At 39.8% G+C, this 21,013-nt stretch overlaps 1 protein-coding gene across 7 annotated transcripts; it reads left to right on the top strand.

Moving 5' to 3' along the window:
• Positions 1-283: 283 nt before the first annotated feature.
• atp13a2 (ATPase cation transporting 13A2) lies at positions 284-20,944 on the top strand. Of its 7 annotated transcripts, none has more exons than XM_015033078.1 (30): positions 284-491; positions 3,001-3,035; positions 6,568-6,644; positions 7,009-7,176; positions 7,700-7,758; positions 7,853-7,916; positions 8,004-8,083; positions 8,439-8,516; positions 8,598-8,667; positions 9,951-10,085; positions 10,174-10,240; positions 10,745-10,876; positions 11,077-11,238; positions 12,349-12,459; positions 12,536-12,582; positions 12,655-12,843; positions 12,928-13,134; positions 13,656-13,766; positions 15,635-15,791; positions 15,882-15,993; positions 16,071-16,195; positions 17,287-17,486; positions 17,666-17,758; positions 17,847-17,926; positions 18,180-18,332; positions 18,467-18,563; positions 19,276-19,499; positions 19,638-19,789; positions 19,891-20,063; positions 20,652-20,944. In XM_015033078.1, the coding sequence occupies exons 1-30, from the start codon at positions 454-456 to the stop codon at positions 20,817-20,819; spliced, it is 3,564 nt and encodes a 1,187-aa protein (XP_014888564.1). In that variant the 5' UTR covers positions 284-453; the 3' UTR covers positions 20,820-20,944. The 7 variants fall into 7 exon arrangements, with proteins under 7 accessions (XP_014888564.1, XP_014888569.1, XP_014888565.1 ...); XM_015033080.1 differs by lacking the exon at positions 284-491 and adding an exon at positions 543-700; XM_015033083.1 differs by lacking the exon at positions 3,001-3,035.
• Positions 20,945-21,013: the final 69 nt, after the last annotated feature.

The following is a 21,013-nucleotide window of genomic DNA, read 5'->3' as shown; positions in this document are numbered from 1 at the left end:
TAGCAACATTGAGTCAGCTTACATAAATGGTACTGCTTACTTTTTTATTATTTAAAACATTTTCTAAATTAGGTGACTTCCTGGATGAAATTAGTTGCACTGCAATGTATTTAGGAGTATCAGAATTAGGGAGGAGTCTGAATACAAATACACACAATTTTCTAATTTTTTTATGTATATGTTCTTGTTACTTTGTATTAAATATATTTCAAAGAAATTATAAAAAACATTTATTTTTCGTTCAAGAGAGACAAACTGTCTCCAAATTAGCTGTAATTGGATTAAAATGCTTACCTGTCAAGTATGAGGTGGTGAGTGGGAAAGGAGCTTGGAGTGCAGGTGCACCGTAAGAGCAGGGCATGGTGGAGAAGAGGTGGAGAAAGACTACCGTAAGGGCAGGGGGTGTCTACCGTCAGAGGGGTGGGACGTGCTCCCCGGGACAGAGGGGGTAGAATGCGATGGTTTCCCGGCCAAAGCGGGAGATTTGACAGGTATGCTAAAAATGGCCACCGTCTTATTTGCTCTTTGATTGGTTACGCGTGTTTGTGTCTTTTGGATGATTCGGCTTGCCGTAGGAGAGTGCGACTGCGTCTTCAAATACACGTTTTGAAACAGAGCAGCCTTTCCCGTTAGAGGACTGTTTGTGGTTTTCAGGAAGCATGTAGAGGTTCTGACCGTGACCACAGGATGTACCAGCAGGGTAAATGTTTCTGTCTGATATTTAGCTGTTTCTTCCACAGAGGAACTGATGTAATGTGACTGCTAGCCGCTAGCCTCAGACAGAGTCAGCCACGGCTGCTACTCGAGTGTGTTTACAACGACTGTCAACTTACCTGCTGTTAGCTTTGTCTGATTTAAGGAGGAAAACAAACAAACAAAAAGCAAGTAAACAACAACACAAAAACAGTTTTCGTTCAGTAAAGTAAAAGTTATCTGCTTTGCCTGTTTACACTCTGCAATAATAAATCTAAAATGATCTACAAACTTTGCTGATACTTTAATCATAAATTGCTTATAAGAACATTGGTAAGGAAAATAACACGACCACTTAATTTTTAATATCCTTGAGTGTGTCTGGTTTTAACTACATTTTCTGACTACCACTACAAACAGAAAATATGGTTATATTGGGTAAATATTGTGACATATCATTCATATGGACCTCCATATTAAAATGTTATTAAAGTATACTTCATGCTAAACACCTTCAAGATCACTATTCCACCAACAACTACCTACTAATGTATCTCTGGCTTTCATTAGGGACTTCATGTGCAACACCAGCTGTAAACTTATTCAAAACAAATCCATCTGTTGTAATTTCTTTGTAGAAGAACTTTACAGTATAAAGTAAACAAGACCGTTTTGCTGGGGTCATCAATAGACAGATAGTGTGAAAAACAATTAAAGAGATGTAAGATATGTGTATATGCGACTGTAAACAATTACAGCATCACTGCTTACAGGAATTTTATTCACTAGGCCAAAGGTGCACACAGTGGCTTAAAGGTTCAGTGTGTAACAAATAGTGACATCTAGTGGTCAGATTAGAAACAGAAAATAACCTAAAATATGCTTAATTCACTTCTTAGTATTGCATCAAGCTGAACCGATTTTTTGCTCCATCTGCGGTTTTGGTGATTTTGAGATTGATCTTTTTGGGTACATAAAGTTTCTTTCTGCTTTGGGATGTTTCCAGTTTGTACTAACTGGGGAAGCATTTTGTATCTCTGTTGACAGTGTAGAGCCTGACCACACAGAGGACTTTTGGTGTGCTTTGAAATCATTCTAAGAAAAGGTCGACGACACCGAGTCTGGACAAACAATGAATGTATGAATTTAAGTGCATGAGGAGATGATATCAGGATCTGATGCGGAAAATAAGCATGCGATAATTTTGTAAGATGTACATGTTGAAGGATGTCTGCACATGTAGCCCTTTAAAAATGGACGCTGTGCAGAGATCAAAGGGGGACTTTTATTGGCTTAGTTTCTTCGACCGGTCTTGCTGAATCTGTACATATCTTTACTTATTTAAAGTTTCAGTATGTAACTTTTATTAAAAAAACATTTTGTTTTTGCATATTTGTTGAAACTGTCACTATGTTTGACAATCTGTCTCCACTTCCTTCTTCCAGTGCTAACTAGAACCAATTAATCAGATCCAGGGGGCGGTTAGAGCTGTCAGTCATCTCTGTGTGGCCCTGCTCCTTTCCGCCCCTTGATCAGAGTTACGCTGCACCTAGCACGGTAACGTGAGCATTGTTGTGAATGCTCAGGGTAGTTAGCATGACCACCAATGATGGTGGATAAACAGTTTTCCTTTAATGGTAAATTGTTTCTCTGTCATTAGCACATTTAGCGGTTAGTACATGAGGTTGATTAACATCGCTAAGACCCTCCTCCTGACTCTGATTGGTTGTTTTTGGTCAGTAGCTGTGCCTCAGTTGCTCAAAAAGGAGGTGGAGGAGATCAATCTTTTCACAGGTTATCTGTCATATAATCACAACATAGTGACAGTTTTAACAAATGTGTAAAACGTATATATTCTAAAAGTTACATGCTGCAGTTTCATGTCTGCCTTACAGTCTTGGCTTATACATCTCAGAGAGGCATATTATAGGCAACCCCTAAATACTCTTCAACCACTTGATTTGAAGTATTTTTTTATATTCTATTTATTTTCCATCTTAACTTTTTTTTATCATTTAAAAAATAAAAGTAGGATGTATTTTAAAGACCAGACTATTACCAAATTGCACCAACTCATCTAGCAGTTTCTTTTACTTTTTTTTTTTACTTGCTTAGTTTCAAGGTTTTAAAAATTAGAACCTGTTTTTTCCTAATATGAAAAGTCTTTGTTTCTGTGCTCACCACCAATGTGTAAATGGAGAAATCAGAATTTAAAATCAGCCTAGTTAAAAGTAACCCAAAGTGCTGTGGCTGTTGAGTTGAGCTGTTCTGGGACTGAGTTTTTTTTTTTTTTTTTTGCTTTCTCAGCTCAGATGACTGTCTTGTGTCTGTCTCATCATTTGGTAAGGTATATTTCCCTTTTTTTTGAAACTGCTGAAAGTTCAGTCTGTGGTAATGATGATCTTGTTTAAGAGGGAAACTGAAAGTCTGTGTTCGCCCTCACCTCACTGAACAGAATAAGCCATATAAAGTTATATTTAGAACGTCTCTCCCTTCAGATGTAGGTAGGTCTCTGAATTGGGTTATTGATTTATCTCTGGGGGCAAGGGAGGGGGGTGTGTTGGGGTTAAATCGTTGTGCATTGTGATTCTCATGTCAATCTACAAATACTATGCATGACTGATAACTCTGGAAATCTGGATTGCAATTTTTTTTTTGTTGTTGAGGCTGAGAGAACTTGTGATAATTTTTCCTTTTCTTTTTTTTGCTCAAAAACTCAGCCTTGACAAACTTTGACATAATTTCAGGTATCTGCATAAAATGGATAACTCAGAACAATTTTTGGCCTTTTTTGACTGTGTCTGTGTGTTTTCCCGTGTCGAACATAAGAGGAGTTCAGGAACAAGATGCAGGCATTTTTGAGGTATAGTGTGTCATTGCGACCTTTACACCAACTCTTATTATAACTACAGTATTTCCTTAATCTCGGTATTCGATATATTAAATTTATAGGTGTTGACTTTTGGCTGCGATGACATTAGACTACGATGTTTTTGATAGAATAGAATTATAATTAAAGATAACGAGGACCTCGTCATCTATTACTGTATATTACTGTACTGCCTCAACACTTCTAGTGACGTGCAGTTTCTGTTGACATTATGACAAAAAGTGAAAAAATTACGTTGAATGCATTTTTTTTATCTCGTTACTTTGTACGGCATGCCGTCCACCGTGATTTCCTTTGGTTCTTTTATCGGGGAGAAGGCAGGCGTCAGATATTTGCTCCCAAGCCGGTTGAACAAGTGTGTTTCAGTGCCAAAGTCAGGAACTGCAGCACAGCTGAACTGTGGGATTTTCAGCTTCAGCCTCTTGAAAAATTTCGTAGCTTTCATTAGAGTAAGGGTCTGCTTTAGTCTCGTTTGGACGGTAAGTTGTTTCTTTGCTTTCCTAAAGGAGGTTGTTTGGGTATTTTTTTATCAGTACTTTGAGGCGGAAGTAAGCATCCGGTCAAACATATTTGTTAATTTCAATTTATGGCGTCTCGTGCTTATTTCTGCCTAATGAAGCATTGCGTCAGTAAGCGTTTTTAGGGGAGCTGTGTACTTTAAGCAGCGTCATCTCTCTTTTTTAGTTTTAGAGCTTGTTTGTATTCCGAAAGTAGGAATTTGTCTCTGCGATGCGTTTACTGACTCCGGAAAAGTTCACGGCGACCCCGCTCTCTGTTTAATGTCTGTTTAAATCTGCGTTTTTATATCGCCTCATTCAAATAAAAGATTAAACATCTTCAATAGCCAATTTAGCATTTCTGACTTAAATTAATAATAATAATGTAAAGGGGACTTATTTTTATTGTGTATCAATCACACACTCACTGCCCACTTTATTGGGTACCTACTTTTTAACGCAAGTAGTGAATCAGCCAATCGCATGGCAGCAACTCGGTGGTAAAATATGCTGAACTTTAAACGGAGCATCAAAAAGGCAAAGGATTTAGGTGAGTTTGACCGTAGCATTGGTGCCAGATGGGATAGTGTGCGGCTTTCAGAAACTGTTGATCTGTTAACCTAAAAGATACACAACTATCTTTCAGGTTTACAGATAAATTATCTGAATAGAGAAATTGTGGTGTTTGTTTATATAAGTTTTATTGGGTTGGAGACATTATTTGTAAAAAGGGTGGCACTTCTGTGTGCAGCTATGTCTCTATTGTACAATTTAACCAAATCTTTTCGTCAGAATTTGACACCAGTTAGAAAAGTTAAAACTTTTAGTCCTCAGGATGTTGCAGAAAAGAAGGAACTGATCCCATAAAAATGCCAGCTGGCGTAAACGGAGAACCATCAGATGCCTTTTAATAAGCAATATTACATTTCATTATTAGTGCTTTGTGCTGCCTTTGTGCTTTTCCAGTAAGATTCAAGGTTCAGATCATTTATCCCAGCTTTCTCAGTCTCTCAGACAGTCAGTAAGCTCTGAGTCGTATGAACTCTGACATGAGTTTGACGTTGACAGTGAAAAAACTGGTTCACCATCTGCTGGGACATACTGAGGCTGCTTGGGGCCGCAACGATCATTTTAGCCGGGGATCCGTCCATGGCTGCTCCTCATATTTTTTGACAATTATTGCTTTGAACTGTTTCTTTTGAAAGCTGACTACACATTCAGATATGTTCTAATGGGACAACAAATTACAACACTGACTAAGTCAGTCAAACACAAATCATAAAAAGTAACCATGTCCTTGTGCTGGTTCACAAGCTGACAGATGTTCAGTGTTAGTTTTCTTATTCTTTGCATAAAGACTACAAAGTTCAGTTTTGGGCCTATATGGTCTGCTGTATGTTTACCAAAAAAAAATGTAGACAAAATAATAACTGATAATTTCTTACAACTTAATTGTAAACATAAATGAACTTAACCCAATCTTACGAGTTCAAAACGGTCAAAAATTAGTTAAAAAAATGTTTTCCCGTCGTCACCGGATATTTGACAAAGAAATCTCTCAACCACACCCCTTGATCTGTACTTGATCTCTTAATGTAGTGAGAGGGTCCAAAAGTTACCAAAGTACTCACAGCATTTCCAAATACAGTAATTCATTACAGGTTGAGCTTCCAAAACTAGCATAAGTATTTTCTAAAGTTAGAATACACTAACTTTAAAGAGAAAAAGCTAGATTGATAGAGTTTATGATTTACAAGAATTCATCATAAATAGCCACAACACCACTAGGTTTCTCAGTAAAAATACCTATCTACTTGCTACACACAGTTTATAACTAATAATAAAGGCTAGGACATTATTTTGTTACCTAAGCTTGCTTCAAAGTTCATTTCTGTTCTGTAACAAACCTCTGAGGCTTACACACCCATGTTCTGTATTAGCTAATTAGGGGATTTCTTCTTGACTTTGTGTGGATTATTGCCATTTGGTATAGGACACCTCATCTCTCATATTCACTTCTATAGGACAAAGAAAATGGGACGAAAATGGAAAAGAAATCAGATCTGTAGAAGCAACAAAAACAAAAGTTAGAGAAGTTATACAAAAGAAAATCCTATCAAGTACCTTTTGCTATAAAATTATTGATAGGTTAATTAAGTCCAGCAGAAAAGGCTGAGCTTTTCACATGTTGATCTTCAAAGTATTTTTTGAGCTGCAGATGCATCGTTTGCTACAAATAATCAAGTGTACAGTAAAGCGATTCTATGACATTTTATGCAATAAAATGTTTGTTTTCTTATTTAAAAAAGCAATTTAATAATGTTGCATGTCAAATCTGCAGAATGTGCCATTTTTCTTTATCCAAATAATCAATTAATCATCTGAATAATTGATAGATTAATCAGTAATAAAATACTCAACCCTGTTTTGTTATACTGCTGACTTGTACATGCTATGATGGACGTTTTGTCCTCTCCTGTCCCACAGGTAGTGTTGTGGATCCGCAGAGCGGACTCCCTTCATCCTGTCCACCAGACTCCCTGCTCAGCCCTGACTCACACATGGTAACATCCACTTCTTCATTTCTGCTAAACTGACCTTGACAGATTAGATTTTTTTAAATATTTTCTGTTGCACTTAATTTCATTATAACCAGCTGAACCAGCCACTGCCAGGTTGTTCTGATTTTTACTTATTTTTTGATCTTGCAACTTAAAAAGAATAGGTAAAAGTGCATCATCATTGTTAGTTGACATTGTTGCAGGTCTGTATTTAATTCTGTGCTGCTCATTATGGCCTTCGTAAAATAAGTCTCTCTGTCTTGTCATGTGATGTCATCTGATCATTTCAACAGGAATTTTCGTCATTAACGGCTGAACAAACTTGATCATGTGCTCGTGAACAGACTCTCTGACTCTCCTCCCGCAGGACGTTCAGGGGTATAAGTGGGTGCGCTGGCGGGTGTGGCTGTGTCGTCTGCTGGCCCTGCTGACCTTGGGTCTCCTTCTGATTCTGTTTCACTGGCGGCCGCGGCTCGCTGTCCTCGCACGCTGCCGATCCTGCCCTCTGGCTTTGGCAGATGTTCTGCTGCTAAGAGTAAGGAAATTAATGCAATGTGCACAATTTAATATTATAGCTGTTGTTTAGAATTTCAAATGTAATCATTCCGGTTGAATTTTTTCCATATTACAACCACAGACTTGCATTGTGGTTGGAAAGCATCCCCTTGTGTTTTCTTGTATTCTCTTTATCCTTCTCACTCTGCTCTATTCTTATCTCCTTTGTCCCTTTCAACCTTTTGCCCCACCTCTCTTTTGTTCTCTTTTTCTCATTTTGACATTTGCGCGCGCACAGACAAACAAACGTCACATAAAATATCAATAAGATTCACTGGAGTTTGTGGTTGTAAAAATTAGAAATAAACCTGAGAAATATCAAGAAGTATGAATACTTTTGGACAATTTGTACTCTGACGTTACACCTGTTTGAGTTTTCCCGATGCTGTAGGTTAATCTGATGGTTTTCATACTAGATGAAGACGTTTTGCCTGCCAGATTTGCTCAGCAAGGGTTCCAGTTTTAAAAAATCTCTGATTTATTTTTGCGATATTTTCCGTCAGGACAGTTTTGGCCAGCAGCATGTTGTGGAGGTGCTCACGGAGGAGATGGAGGCGGGCAGGTAAGCAGCTGTGAGCTTCTCCATCTTTCAACTTTCTGCTGACAGGACAGTGAGGAAACATGCAGAACTCTGCTGATTCAGTTGTTCCCTCCAGTTTGGATCAGCTGGGGCAGCTTGAGGAGGATTGGAGAGATACGGTTCAGCTTCACAGAGAGGAGGTAATCTTTGTTGTTGTTTATTCTGTTTTAGTTTTTATGAAATGAAAATCATGCCCAGGTCTTACAGTGGCTCTTGCTGCGTTTCAGAAAACGCTGCTGCGCTACTACTTGTATGAAGGTCTTCGTTACGTCTGGTTGGACAGGAAGGGAGCTTTCTGTCCTGTTAGGTATTGAAAATGAAAAACTGCTCAATCGTATAAAGAGTTTTCTGAACACTATTGAAAGTGTTATATACACATAAGTGTATATAACACTTATGTGTATATAACAATTTAACCGAATCTTTTCATCAGAATGTGATATATAACAAGTGTTATATACACACTTGTTATATACACAAGTGTGTATATAACTGTAAACTGTGAACTCCAAACTGCATCTCAACAGCATGTTTGATGGTTTTACTGTATTTAAGTAAACCAGACAAGAGATAAAACCTAAACAGGTGCATTTCTACTTTAGGAAGAATATTTTGAATAGGATGTTTCCTCCTCTGTAAAACAATTTGTCTCCTGTCTTCAGTGTCCTCAATGAGGACTGGACTTGCAAAGGCTTGTATGGCTTCCAAAATGGCTTGAGTCCACAAGAGCAGAGCTGGAGGTAGAAAAGAGATGCTCAGTTGGAAATATTTTAAACTCAGAGGGGATTTCTGATTGATTTTAATTGCGTGTTTTCTTTCAGGAGAAGCATGTTTGGGGCCAACCTTATTGATGTGCCTGTAAAGTCCTACATGAGGCTACTATTTGAGGAAGTGAGTTGGGAGAATGAAATCACAATCAATTTTACACACATGAGCAAATACAACAAACTTTAGTAACGTATTTAGAGCCAGCAACTTTAGTAATTTAAGTCTTAAATCCATGAATCTAAAAGTAAGGCCTTAAAATGTCTTAAATCCTTTTTAACAAAATTAAGTTTGCTTCAAGTAATTAATCAAAGGTCTTAGCTATTTTGTTGTGGCCATGCAGGTTTTTTTCTTGTGGAACTGACTGATTGCAGATTACTAATCCTTAAAAAGCTTGATCTGCCGATTTTGATTCACCAATTTTTTTTTTTGTCTGAAATATTGCTAAATATACCAAGAAAGTCGCTGACAGCAACTTTCTTGCTGTTTGTACATTTAAGTGCAAACGTGCAGACATGAACTGGTGGGCCTGTCTGTCAGTCAAACCTCTCACTGCAGAGCAGAAGAGGACAGAGGCTGATATTTAAACCTTTGCTGAGGTAAATAAGATTGGAGGACAAGATCGGCTTCAGATGCAAGTATCGGCCGATCATCAGTTCCCTAAATTTAAGGAAATTGGCCGGCCAATAAATGTATCCTATATAATATATGCATATAATATATAATGTAAACAGCACTGTCAGAGATGCAATAAGTTTGTTGCAGGTGTGCAAATGATCTAATCATCTGTTGATTGTAACAATCCACATTATTAGCAGAAAGAGAAGGGCCCAAAACCACATTCCGCTCAGGGCCCCATGGAGGCTTGAGCCGGCCCTGACGATGCTACTTTCAGTAAATACAGTCTGGTATTTAACAAAAATAGACACCAATGCCTGAAAGTAAGTCTGCAGCAGGTGGTGTTCTCACTTCCTCTTGTTGGGATTAAATGTTGTATTGCTTTATAGTTAGTTGGTCCATCAGTAAAAATTAATCATTGGCCAGTATTAACTTCTTATAGTATAATATTAAGTATGAATACAATGGTCTGGCAACATTTGCACAATAGTATTGAATAAAATTGTATATTATGACCAGCAGTGTGGTTATGACCATATTTTAAAATGACTTTAAACTATAAGGATGACAGAACAGAGAAATAAACTGTGTTGAATCTGCAGCTGGAAATCCAGACCATGTGAAGCTAAAACACCAAAAGTGGTTTTCTCTGCACTTAAGAAAATTGTTTTTCAGATAAACTTAATTTTGGAAAAAAATAAAATGAGTAACAATTTAAAATATAAATCCAGTGTTGTTTTTAGTCAATATTTCAAAATCTAATTTCTTTTCTCTTGTTTTTGCTCCTGCAGGTCCTCAACCCTTTTTACATATTTCAGGTGTTCAGCATCACCCTGTGGAGCATCGATGAGTATTATTACTATGCTTTATGCATATTTATTATCTCAGTCATCTCCATTAGTATCTCACTGTATGAAATTCGAAAGGTGAGCCTTCAGTGAGAAACATTCCTTCAATTTGATGTTTTAATCTGATTTCTAAATACAACTTTCTTATTTTTTTCTTGCTCCGCAGCAAAGTATTACTCTTCGCAACATGGCTCGGTTCATTACAAATGTCACAATACGCAGAGACTCGGGAGGTGAGTCCTGTGTTTTCCCATATGATTTACTTCCTTTACTAAGAAAATGGATGTATGATTTTTTTTGTAGAATACAGGAATGCTGTGCCTGCTTATAATGCGACTTGTAAACTAAAATATATCTTTTTATGAATCAACGGCTTTGTAAAAAGTTTTATGGATTTATGTTTGTGTCTCAAATAAAAAATTCTCACAAAGAACAAGAGACAATAAAAGAAGCCCATGGAGGCCAATGAAAGGGAGCGTTTATCCCTAGGATTTATGCATAGTTAGCATTTTAGCAAATTTAAGCAAAGCTGGCTTCACAAATTTCACTCGAGGGTCAAGATCAACTTTTTTTTATTACTGTCACTGCATTTCTAGGTTTTCTGATGAGCAACGTTGTTTCCACACAATAAAACCTTATAATAATAGCATAAAAGGGCCACAGTTGTCTTTTACTGGCTTGTTTCCCCACATTGGTTTAATTAATAACATCAACATTGTGGTTTTCTGTTCTCTCAGAGGAAGATTGTGTGAGCTCTGAGGAGCTGGTCCCTGGTGACTGTTTGATCATCCCTCAGGAAGGCCTGGTGCTGCCCTGCGACGCCGCCCTGCTGGCCGGGGAGTGTCTGGTCAATGAGAGCATGCTCACAGGTAACCAGAGTCACGAAAACCTACTAGATTTGTTGTTTTTACTTTAAGAAATGTGTCTTAGTCAATGACTGCAGCATGTAAGGGAAACTTATTGAGTTACTTTCTCCAAGTCTACTTGGTATACGAGTTTCTACGGGTTGCTAGGTTACCTCTTTCTTCTTAGTTTTTTCCTGTGTTTAAATCAACATGGTTGTTTTCAGGGGAAAGTGTTCCAGTGCTGAAAACCCCCCTCCCAGCTGCAGACAGGACCTACAGCTCAGAGACTGAGCGCAGACACACTATTTTCTGCGGCACCCACGTCATTCAGGCTAAAGGGGGACGGCCAGGAGGACAGGGCGCAGTTGCTGTGGTCACAAGCACCGGTTGGTAGGGGGCCTGTAGATACAAAATTAAAGGGATAGTTCAGAAATGTTGAAGTGTCATTCTATGAAGAACCTCACAAGGTTCCAGCATGATTTCTTGACAACTTTTGTTTCTCATGGATCCAGAGCAGTTGGCTCTTGAGCCTGAAGCTAATAGCTAGCATAAAAAAGACCAAGAACAAACCAGACTTCCACTGGCTTAAAACAACTCTTATCTCAGAAACATCATAATGGTTTATTCAAAGGCCATAAGGTTTTTAAACCATTGTTGCGTTATTTATAAGGAAGTTATTGCATGTTTATAGCAGAAATGGAGGCAAGTGGAAGTGTGCCATCAATGATTGCCTTTTGGAAACCTTCCCCTCCATGACTAATTTATCTGGATTTAAACTAGGGGTGCATTCACACTGTTAAGTCTTCTTTAATCAAACTCTAGTTTGTTTGCCTAAAACGTTTAGTTTGTTTGGGGAGGTGTGAATGCACAATCAAACTCTGATGTGAGCCAAAGAAGCAAACTCTGATCCACCTAAAATAACTAGGTTTCACTTTGGTTGAAGTGAACTCTGGTGCGGTTCAAATGCATATGTGGATGCAGGTGGACCAGAGACTGCTCCAGAAACAGGAAGTAGACTAAAGTAGGCCATTCTGGGTAAATGCAACCAACACAAACGTTCGAGTCTACCGCTAGCAGGAGAAATGGCTTGTGGTCTTTGGCCAAAGACAAAAGAGAAATCCTATAATCCTAAAATTGGGTGCCACTCCATTTGTGTTTACATTTTGCAGAGAAAGTTGTGCTCAATGTCTTCTTCAGAGGTTTTCTGTAATTTCCTTCAGTGGAAACAACAGACTATGGGTTGGCTAATCTTTTCCTTTGCCTGTTCCCACAGGCAAAAAACAACTGGTTGTTCAAAGGGTTTGGTTCTTTTGACAGTGCAGTGTGAAAGCAAACCACAGCAGCTGAAAATATAACAAATATATTGGAACCTAGCCTACTAAGCTATCTGATTGGTGACTGCTCCAAGCATTGCTGCTCTGACATTATATGATTAAAATCTTTTAACTGAACTTTTCCAAACCAGACCAGTTCTGATCTTTGTGTTTCTGCTGCAGGGTTTTTCACAGCCAAGGGTAACCTGGTCAGCTCCATTTTATACCCTCAGCCTATCAACTTCCGCTTCTACCAAGATGCCATGAAGTTCCTGCTCATTCTCGCTGTGATTGGTAAGCCATAGCTGGGACTTCACTAACTCACCAACTCTGTTTCCATTTTTCTAATTTTTTCCTACATTTTCTTCAGCTTTCATTGGTACCATTTACATATTTGTGATCCTCTTCAGAACCAATGTAAGTTCTCCATGTGTTTTCTGGCCTGGCAGCAAATGTGTGGAGGGCTAACACTGCTGGGTGTGTGTCCAGGTCACCTGGCTGCAGTTAATTATCAGAAGCCTGGATGTTGTGACCATCGCGGTGCCGCCCGCCCTGCCTGCCGCCATCACCACGGGAACCATTTACGCCCAGAGCAGGCTCAAGAAGCGGGGCATCTTCTGCATCAGCCCGCCACGAATCAACATCTGCGGAAAGGTGTCTGTGTTCTGCTTCGATAAGGTGAGGCTGGAAGCCAATACCTGGTCGTTTATGAGGAGTAAACTGATGTCCATGGCTTACCCGCAGTAAATCTGTTTTCCACAGACTGGAACGCTGACAGAGGAGGGTCTGGATGTGTGGGGGGTGTTGGAAAGTGGACCTGCTGGCTTCTCAGAACTGGTCCCTGACCCCACACTACTGCCACCAGGGGACATGAGGGCTGCACTGGCCTGCTGTCACACGGTCACTCTTCTGCAGGGTGAGCCCCTTGGAGATCCCTTGGAGCTCAAAATGATGGAGTCTACTGGCTGGGTATGATCCTGTACATCTTATGATCTTTATTCAGGGTTGGAATCACTGGAAATGCTTGAATTTCAATGAGGCGTTTTCAAGGTTTAGAATGCTTTACATCCTAAAACCATAGTACAGTAACTAATTATGAAACAAGCAATACGCATTATATTTTGTGAAATGCCATCATCAAGAAAATACACATCAGATATGTTGATCAATGCTTTATTTACCTAAAATTAAAGTTATCTCTAAACAGGTGGGGGTTTTAGCTTTGATTTTAAGAAACTCAGTGTTTCAGCAGTATTGCAGTTTTCTGCAAGTTTGTTCCAGTTTTGTGGTGCATAGAAGCTGAAGTGCTTGATTTCTGTATCAAGTCATTGAAAGTCCTTGATATACAAACTGCACAGTTTTGCAATAAAGTGCAATCTAATGTTTGATTAAAATCCTAAATTAAAAAAACAAAACAAAAAAAAAACAATAAATAAATAAATAAGTGCATCAGTGTGATAGCCAGTATTTTTGTTTTCCTTGCTCCTCAGACTCTCCTGGAGCCAGAGGGAGACGGAGATGCTGCTCACTCTGCATTTGGACATCACAAAGTTTTGGCTGTTATGAGACCTCCGACTCAAAGGCCTCAAGCTCAGGGAACAGTAAGTGTCTCCGTAAGGTTGTCAAAATGACCTAGTTTATTCTTAAAACATGCAACTAGTTTTCACTCTTATTTGTACCTCATTGGTGCAAGACAGACTTTCTCATTCAACTGCAGCTACATGTTAATGATTTATACAAACCACACAGATGTGGCTCAGAGTCACATCACTGTGTGCTCTCAGAACAAGCCACGTGTGAAATTTATTGAACCAGCTTCTGGTGCAACTCTAAAATAAACTAGATAATGTTTGTTTCTGACAACACACCCAGTCTGGTAAACAGCAGGATCTCTGTAGCGTTCAGGAGCTATGGTAATTATCATCTGGCTTCATCGCCTCAAGGATCGGCATCAATAAAAGCTAAAAGCAGGAAGCATAACGTTAACATGGATCACATAATTATAGAAACCTCTAATAAAAAAAATGAGTGGAGAGGAATGACAATATTTATTTCCCATTTTATTTTTTTCTCTTTTTTTAAGCTGTTCTGTTGAAAAGTCTTAGTCTGTTTCAGTTATTTTGTCTTTCCCTTCTTGAAGAGTGCCAAATTTAATGTTTTAGATGTCATTATTTTTTTAAAACTTGAAATAGTTACAGTAATAATTGATTAAATATAGAATTAATTACATGTGTCTTAGTTAAATGATTTCATTTTGAAAACTAGATCTAATTATTTCATGCCTTAAGAAGTTATTTCATGTGCCTGTACTGAAGCACATCATGAATTATTCTCAGCTATCCTTAGAGTGGGGTTAGAGGACTCCCTGACGTCTGCATCAGGACACCATGATGACTTCTTCCAAGCTAGCAAGGGCTCTCAGGTTAATGTCTTTGCTGGAAATGTGGAAGTAACTTCAATAAATTGTTGTCATTTGTTTACTACAAGCTGCTAGAAACCAACAAGCTTTATAGTTTGGTCTGAAACATCTCTTAAGTTCAGAAGAGAGCTCAGTGTGGTTCTATGTGGAGGAAGCCACACTATATTGCCAAAAGTATTCGCTCACCTGCTTTGACTCACATATGAGTTTAAGTGACATCCCATTCCTGCTCCATAGGGTTCAGTATGACATTGATCCAACATTTGCAGCTAGAACCTTATGGAAGGCTGTCCACAAGGTCTAGGAGTGTTCATGGGGATTTTTGACCATTCTTCCAGAAGCGCATTTGTGAGGTCACATACTGATGTTGGACGAGAAGCCTGCCTCTCAGTCTCCGCTCTAATTCATCCCAAAGGTGTTCTATCAGGTTGAGGTCAGGACTCTGTCCACACCAGGCTCTACCATCCGTGTCTTTATGGACCTTGCTTTCTGCACTGGTGCTCAGTCATGTTGGAAGAGGAAGGGCCCAGCTCCAAACTGTTCCCACAAAGTTGGGAACATGGAATTGTCTAAAATGTCTTGGTGTGCTGAAGCATCCAGAGTTTTTTTTCCACTGGAAGAGGCTCCAGTGAAAGCTCCTTTCCCACACCATAATCCTCCCTCCACCAAACTTTACACTTGGCACAATGCAGTCAGACAAGAACCATTCTTGTCTTCTCCTCCTATTTCCACTGACATCTAGGCATCCATTATGAATCATCATGTTCTAGTTTTCTTTATTGGCTTTGGCTTTGTACACTACAATGGAGATTTTTTTAAGGTTTCATTGTAAGTTGGAAAAATGTTTATATGGTGTAATCAAGTAATTAATTTGATTAATGTAAACTGTTTTAAGCCTCCTCTTCACTGTAGGAGTATACTAAGTCAACACCAACTGCAAATAAAAGCAAGAAGGTTCATCATAAAATCTAATCACACATTGTAATCATTTTTTAAAGGGGATTTTTAAGTAGCCATGCGTTATTTTCTCGTTTCCTGTTCGGCCATCAGTACTCCAGTGAGGCGGTTGCCATCGTCAAGAGGTTTCCCTTCTCCTCGGCCTTGCAGAGGATGAGTGTGGTGACGGTGGCCCATGGGGGACGCTCTGCTCTTGCTTTCCTCAAAGGCTCCCCAGAGATGGTGGCTAGCCTCTGTCGCCCTGACACAGGTTCGGCCTTCCCATCGACACGCATCGATCAGCTTCTACCGCTTTTCTGATGAACTAAAGATGAAAACGAGATGATTTCGTCTTTTCCAGTTCCAGCTCAGTTTTCTGCCACGCTGCGCAGCGTCTCCAGTGAAGGCCTCAGGGTTCTGGCTCTCGCCTGTAAACCAGTAGATGTCAACTCTGACTTATTGAACATTGAACGGTGAGAAGAACAAAATCTGTTTTTCAAATTCAGTTAAGTTGCTCTATATATGAAGGCAGCTTTGTGTGGGTCTGCAGGGAGGAAGTGGAGACAGAAATGCAGTTCCTGGGCTTGTTGATGATGAAGAACCTGGTGAAGCCAGAGAGTCCAGAGGTCATCAACACCCTGACGCTCGCTCACATTCGCAGTGTTATGATCACTGGTGAGATTGTGTTCACAGCCTTCCTGCTCCTTAAGAGTTCCTTGTTTTTAACTGAGAATGTGTTTCATTGCTCTTAAGTACTGCCATACAAAAATATTCATACCCCTTTAAATTTTCCAGATTTTGGGCTGGTACAACCAAAAATGTCAATGTATTTGAGATTTTATGTGAGAGACGAATACAAAGCAATGATAGCACTGTAAAAACACAAAGTCATACCGAGTATTTTTGGTCAGTCTAGTGCAAATATCTTAGTGCTCTTGAAATAAGCCAAAAACTAACCTATAAATAACTTTTCAGCAAGATATAGGAGCTTGTTTTAAGTCAGCAGTTCTTGCAGCCACAACCAGTCAACAGTTGGGTACATAAAGACGTGCTGCCGGCGTTCTGATGATTTGTGTTACCTTGCCGGGTTTTGCTAACATAGCGCGTCTAGATTCAAGGATTTTTTTAATTGTCGGCTTGAGTTCATGAGTCTGTCGGCTGAAGGGAAGGAATTGTTCCTCAACCTGGTGGTTTTGCTCTGGATGCTCCAGCCTGAGGGGACCAGCTAGAACAGTCTGTGTACAGGATGGGTGGAGTCCTTCATGATGAGCAGCGTCCTCCTCCTGCTTTGTAATGTGTAGAGGTCAGAGGTGGAGGAAAGGCTGCTCCCCACAGTCCTTTGTGCAGCCGTTGATACCGGTTGAGGCTTGTGAACGTTGCAGTCATGTCTCCATGCCCTGGTAGTTGCCAAGGAGATTAATATAAATGACTTTGCAGCCTGACCGGTTCAATGTTACTGCTTCATGCAGCACAACCGCCTCTCTATCACCTCTCTCTGCTCTGCTCCACCCATCTGTGCACTTCACTGACAGAGCAGACTGAAATGGATCAAAACAGATTCACGTTTGGTTCTCCTTCTCTTCCACCAATTCTGCAATACCTTGTGTCGGCCTCACAATAAATCCTTGTATAATATGTCACAGTTTATGGTTGTTTCACCACAAAAAAGAAAAAAAAAACAATCTGAAAAAGTGGTATGAATGGCACAATGCTACATTTTACAATTGGATTATTTTATCCTGGTGTTTCTGTTCTTTATCACACAGGGGACAATATTCTAACAGCAGTGAATGTGGCAAAGAGCTGCAGGATGGTGGGATCTGATGAGAAGGTGATTTTTGTCATTGCAACCCCCCACTCTGCTGAATCGGTGCCCAGTTTGAGGTTCAGTGTGGAGGATGGTGGGACTGCTGCTGCTGCTGCTGCTGCTGCTACCACCCAAAGCCCCACGTACAACATTAACCAGGTAAGTCTTTAACATTCAGCAATTCGGTGATATCATATTTCATGTGGAGTGCTCTGATTTTTAACCAATCCTCGAGACAGAACCTTATGCATGAATGTTAGTACACACAATAACACGAAATTATGCAAACTGCATTTCTTGTATCTGTAGTGTTTTATTTTTCAACATTAATCCTCCAGGGTCTGTATCAGGCTGGTGTTGACTATCATTTTGCTATAAACGGGAAGTCCTTCGCCGCCCTCTGCGACCACTTCCCTGAATATCTTCCGAAGGTAATATAAACTTTACAATGCATGCAGAAAGCTTTCCCGATAATAGAACTCATTAATCCAGGGCTGACATTACCGCACGCTTCTGCAGGTGTTGATGAAAGCGACCGTATTTGCGCGCATGGCTCCCGACCAGAAAACCCAGCTGGTGAAGGAGCTGCAGAAACTGAAGTAAGTCCAGCTTTTCGTTTGAACACGTACAATAAAATATGAGTAATAAAAGCGGAAAAATACGATTAAAATGGAAAAAAAAATTTTGTGTGTAATTGTTGCACTGCTGCAGTATATCGATTGGTATAGATTTATGCTGAGACTGGCAATATATTTTTTGTCGCTCAGATGAAGCTGAGCTTAAACTGGTTTAAACTTGGAGACGTACTGACGGTGCGTCATAATGTATGCTTCATAATGAATTTTCTGGCAGCTATCGAGTAGGCATGTGCGGGGACGGGGCCAACGACTGCGGGGCCCTGAGAGCTGCCGACGTCGGGGTTTCCCTGTCCGAGGCCGAGGCGTCGGTCGCGTCGCCTTTCACCTCGAAGACGGAAAACATCAGCTGCGTCCCGCTGCTGATCAGGTGAGGATCGAGGCGGAGCTAAAGGAAGGAGTCAGACGAGAAACAGAGGATGAGCTTTTTAAAACTGAACTAACCCTTCGTTTGTGGCGGCAGTAGAAGATTAATCATTTTTATGTTATTTGTTTATTTTGCAGAGAGGGGAGATGTTCTCTTGTTACGTCCTTCAGTCTCTTCAGGTACATGGCGCTTTACAGCCTCATCCAGTTCTGCTCCGTCCTCATCCTGAACACAGTGAGTTGCAACGAAGAAACTCCCACTTTTTCAACATAAAATCCATTACTTCTTGTAATTTCAGTGAAAACGTTGATCCAGGTCTCATATTTTTCTTGGTGTAACAGAATTTTCTTTACTATTTTCTTTTACAGTTTAATGAATAAAATGCATATGTTCTCTAATGTTGTTCCTGTTGGTTGTCCTGTGTGTATTTGTGTAACTTTCATTTCCTGAAATCATAAGATTTCAGAAAATGTCATTTTCATATTTCTACCAATTTCAAAAGCATGGTTTACTTTAAAATGTTTATTCTACTCAATACAGTTTATTTGTTTAGCATGATTCATATACTAGTAAAACATTCAATTAAACAAAACCAAAAAAATATTTGATGAATGACGGAAAAATACGGTATTTTTCCAACCGTATTTTTCCGTCATTCATCAAATATTTTTAACATTTGACTCGGTAGGTAGAATTCGCGCAGCATGTGCAGAGGTTGTAGTCCTCATCATAGTTGTTCTGGGTTCAATTCCTGGCCTCGGGGCTTTTCTTTCCTTTTTTTCTGTCAATTTACTGGTGAATGAAGGTCACTAGAGCTAAAAAACGACAACAACAAAAAAACCCAGGGTAAACATAAGATTGAATTAAGCCCTGGGCAATCCTAGATGTGATCAGTCTCGGATTTTTAAATGACATTATGTTACAATTCAGTGCCCTCTGCCTGCAGGTGAAGACAACCATGGCTGACCTGCAGTTCCTGTTCTGTGATTTGTTCCTGGTGACCATGCTGGCCATCGTGATGGGGAGGGGAGGCCCCAGTGAGGAGCTGCATCCCTGCAGACCCCCGGCCAGCCTGCTGGCCCTTCCTGTGTTCGGCAGCCTCTTCATTCATACCTGCACCATCGTTCTGGGCCAGCTGGCTGCGTTCTTCATCACCACCACACAAGAATGGTTAGCCACTGTTACCAATTAAAATGTTTTTTTTTTTTCTTTTTTCATTGAGGACAATATTTACACATTTCCAAGGAGTCAACATTTGATTCACACTTAAAGTTTGTTTTATAAATATTGTGGGTTTTTTTTTTTTAGGTATATTCCTCTAAATTCAACAGTATTTGGAGCAGAAAACCTGCCCAACATGGAGAACACGTCCGTGTTTGCCTTATCCGCTTACCAGTACATCATCATGGCAGTGATAGTCACCAAGAGCTTTCCTCACAAGAAACCTCTCTATCATAATGGTGAGTCAGGAATGATAAGACGGAGGAGGTTAATAGTTTAGACTTCTTTAACTTTGCTGTCCTTTCTCACCGTGCTCTTGTGTGATCGCTCGTCCTTCCAGTGATCTTCCTCTGTGTGCTGCTGATCCATTTTGCCATGGTGACCTCTCTGGTGTTGTATCCGGGTCCAGTCTTCAGGAGATTATTCCAACTGTACGACTTCAACGACATGAACTTTAAGATGCTGCTCGTTGCCATGGCAGCTCTCAACCTCTTGGTGTGTTTTGTGGTAGAGGTAAGTCGATACTCTACACTGTAAAAACACACAGTCTTGCCAAGTACTTTTTGGTCTAGTAAGACAAAACTAACATTGTGATGTCCCAGTTAGATTTTCTTGATGGCATATTTGCATCTTTTGGCAAAAGTTATTATAAAAAGATTTTAATGCGCAAAGTTTTCAGTCTAGAGAAATATTTTTTTAAAAACTCTCAGCATTACATAAACACCATATTACAGGGAAGTCCGTCAGTAACTTTGGAAATACAGGTGACTTGGTAAAACAATCGATGTTCATCCAAAATTAATGAAAAAGCAAAACAGAAACTAACCAGAAAGGCTTTTAAGAAGCTGAATGGGAAAACTGAAGAAAGTTCTGGTCATGTTTTACATATAAGCTTCTAGGTTTTCTTGAGGACTTTGAAAGTTTTAGTTTTTATTTTGGACTTTTTACCAGCCTTGGCACAAGATTATAACATGTCGTCCATTGTTCATGCTTGGCAAAACCCATGAGGGGAAAAGAAAACTTGGCTCTCTCAGGACCATAAGAAATTCCTAAAAACCTCAACGCTTTAATCCGTATGAATGTTTTTTTCTTCTTCTCCAGCTGCTGATAGATGTGGGTGTTTTGAACCCCCTCCGGTTGCTGCGAGGGAGGCGTCCATCCAAGAAGCAGTACAAACGTCTGAAGGCTCTGCTGTCTGACTCGGCATCATGGCCGCCACTTGACCAGACCCTGTCCCCCACAAACGGCACAGTCATCTCCTTCATCTAACGCTCACCTGGCCTAACTCTGGACTCACCTGAGCTTTAACCACATTGGATGCTGTAAACAGCGTCCCCTCATTGACCAACAATGCAATGTTTACCTGGAGAAAATAAAAGCTATTTTTATGTATAGCTTTGTCTGGGTGTTCAAATGATGATGTTTATCAAGTTTAAGAAGGGTAATGATTTAGCATCTTTAGT

The sequence above is a fragment of the Poecilia latipinna genome, unplaced genomic scaffold (assembly GCF_001443285.1).
Source record: "Poecilia latipinna isolate Pla-1442-1.1 unplaced genomic scaffold, P_latipinna-1.0 Scaffold257, whole genome shotgun sequence".
In the NCBI taxonomy this organism is placed as follows: domain Eukaryota; kingdom Metazoa; phylum Chordata; class Actinopteri; order Cyprinodontiformes; family Poeciliidae; genus Poecilia; species Poecilia latipinna.
Note: the sequence above shows the minus strand (reverse complement) of the source record. Positions and strands in the feature narration are given on the sequence as shown.

Excerpts from the sequence above, each read along its gene's own strand:
- atp13a2 (XM_015033078.1), top strand. The coding sequence starts at position 454 with ATGCGATGGTTTCCCGGCCAAAGCGGGAGATTTGACAG. Across the intron at positions 10,086-10,173 it reads CACTGTATGAAATTCGAAAG|CAAAGTATTACTCTTCGCAA; the intron begins GTGAGCCTTCAG and ends CTTGCTCCGCAG. Across the intron at positions 11,239-12,348 it reads TGCTGTGGTCACAAGCACCG|GGTTTTTCACAGCCAAGGGT; the intron begins GTTGGTAGGGGG and ends TTTCTGCTGCAG.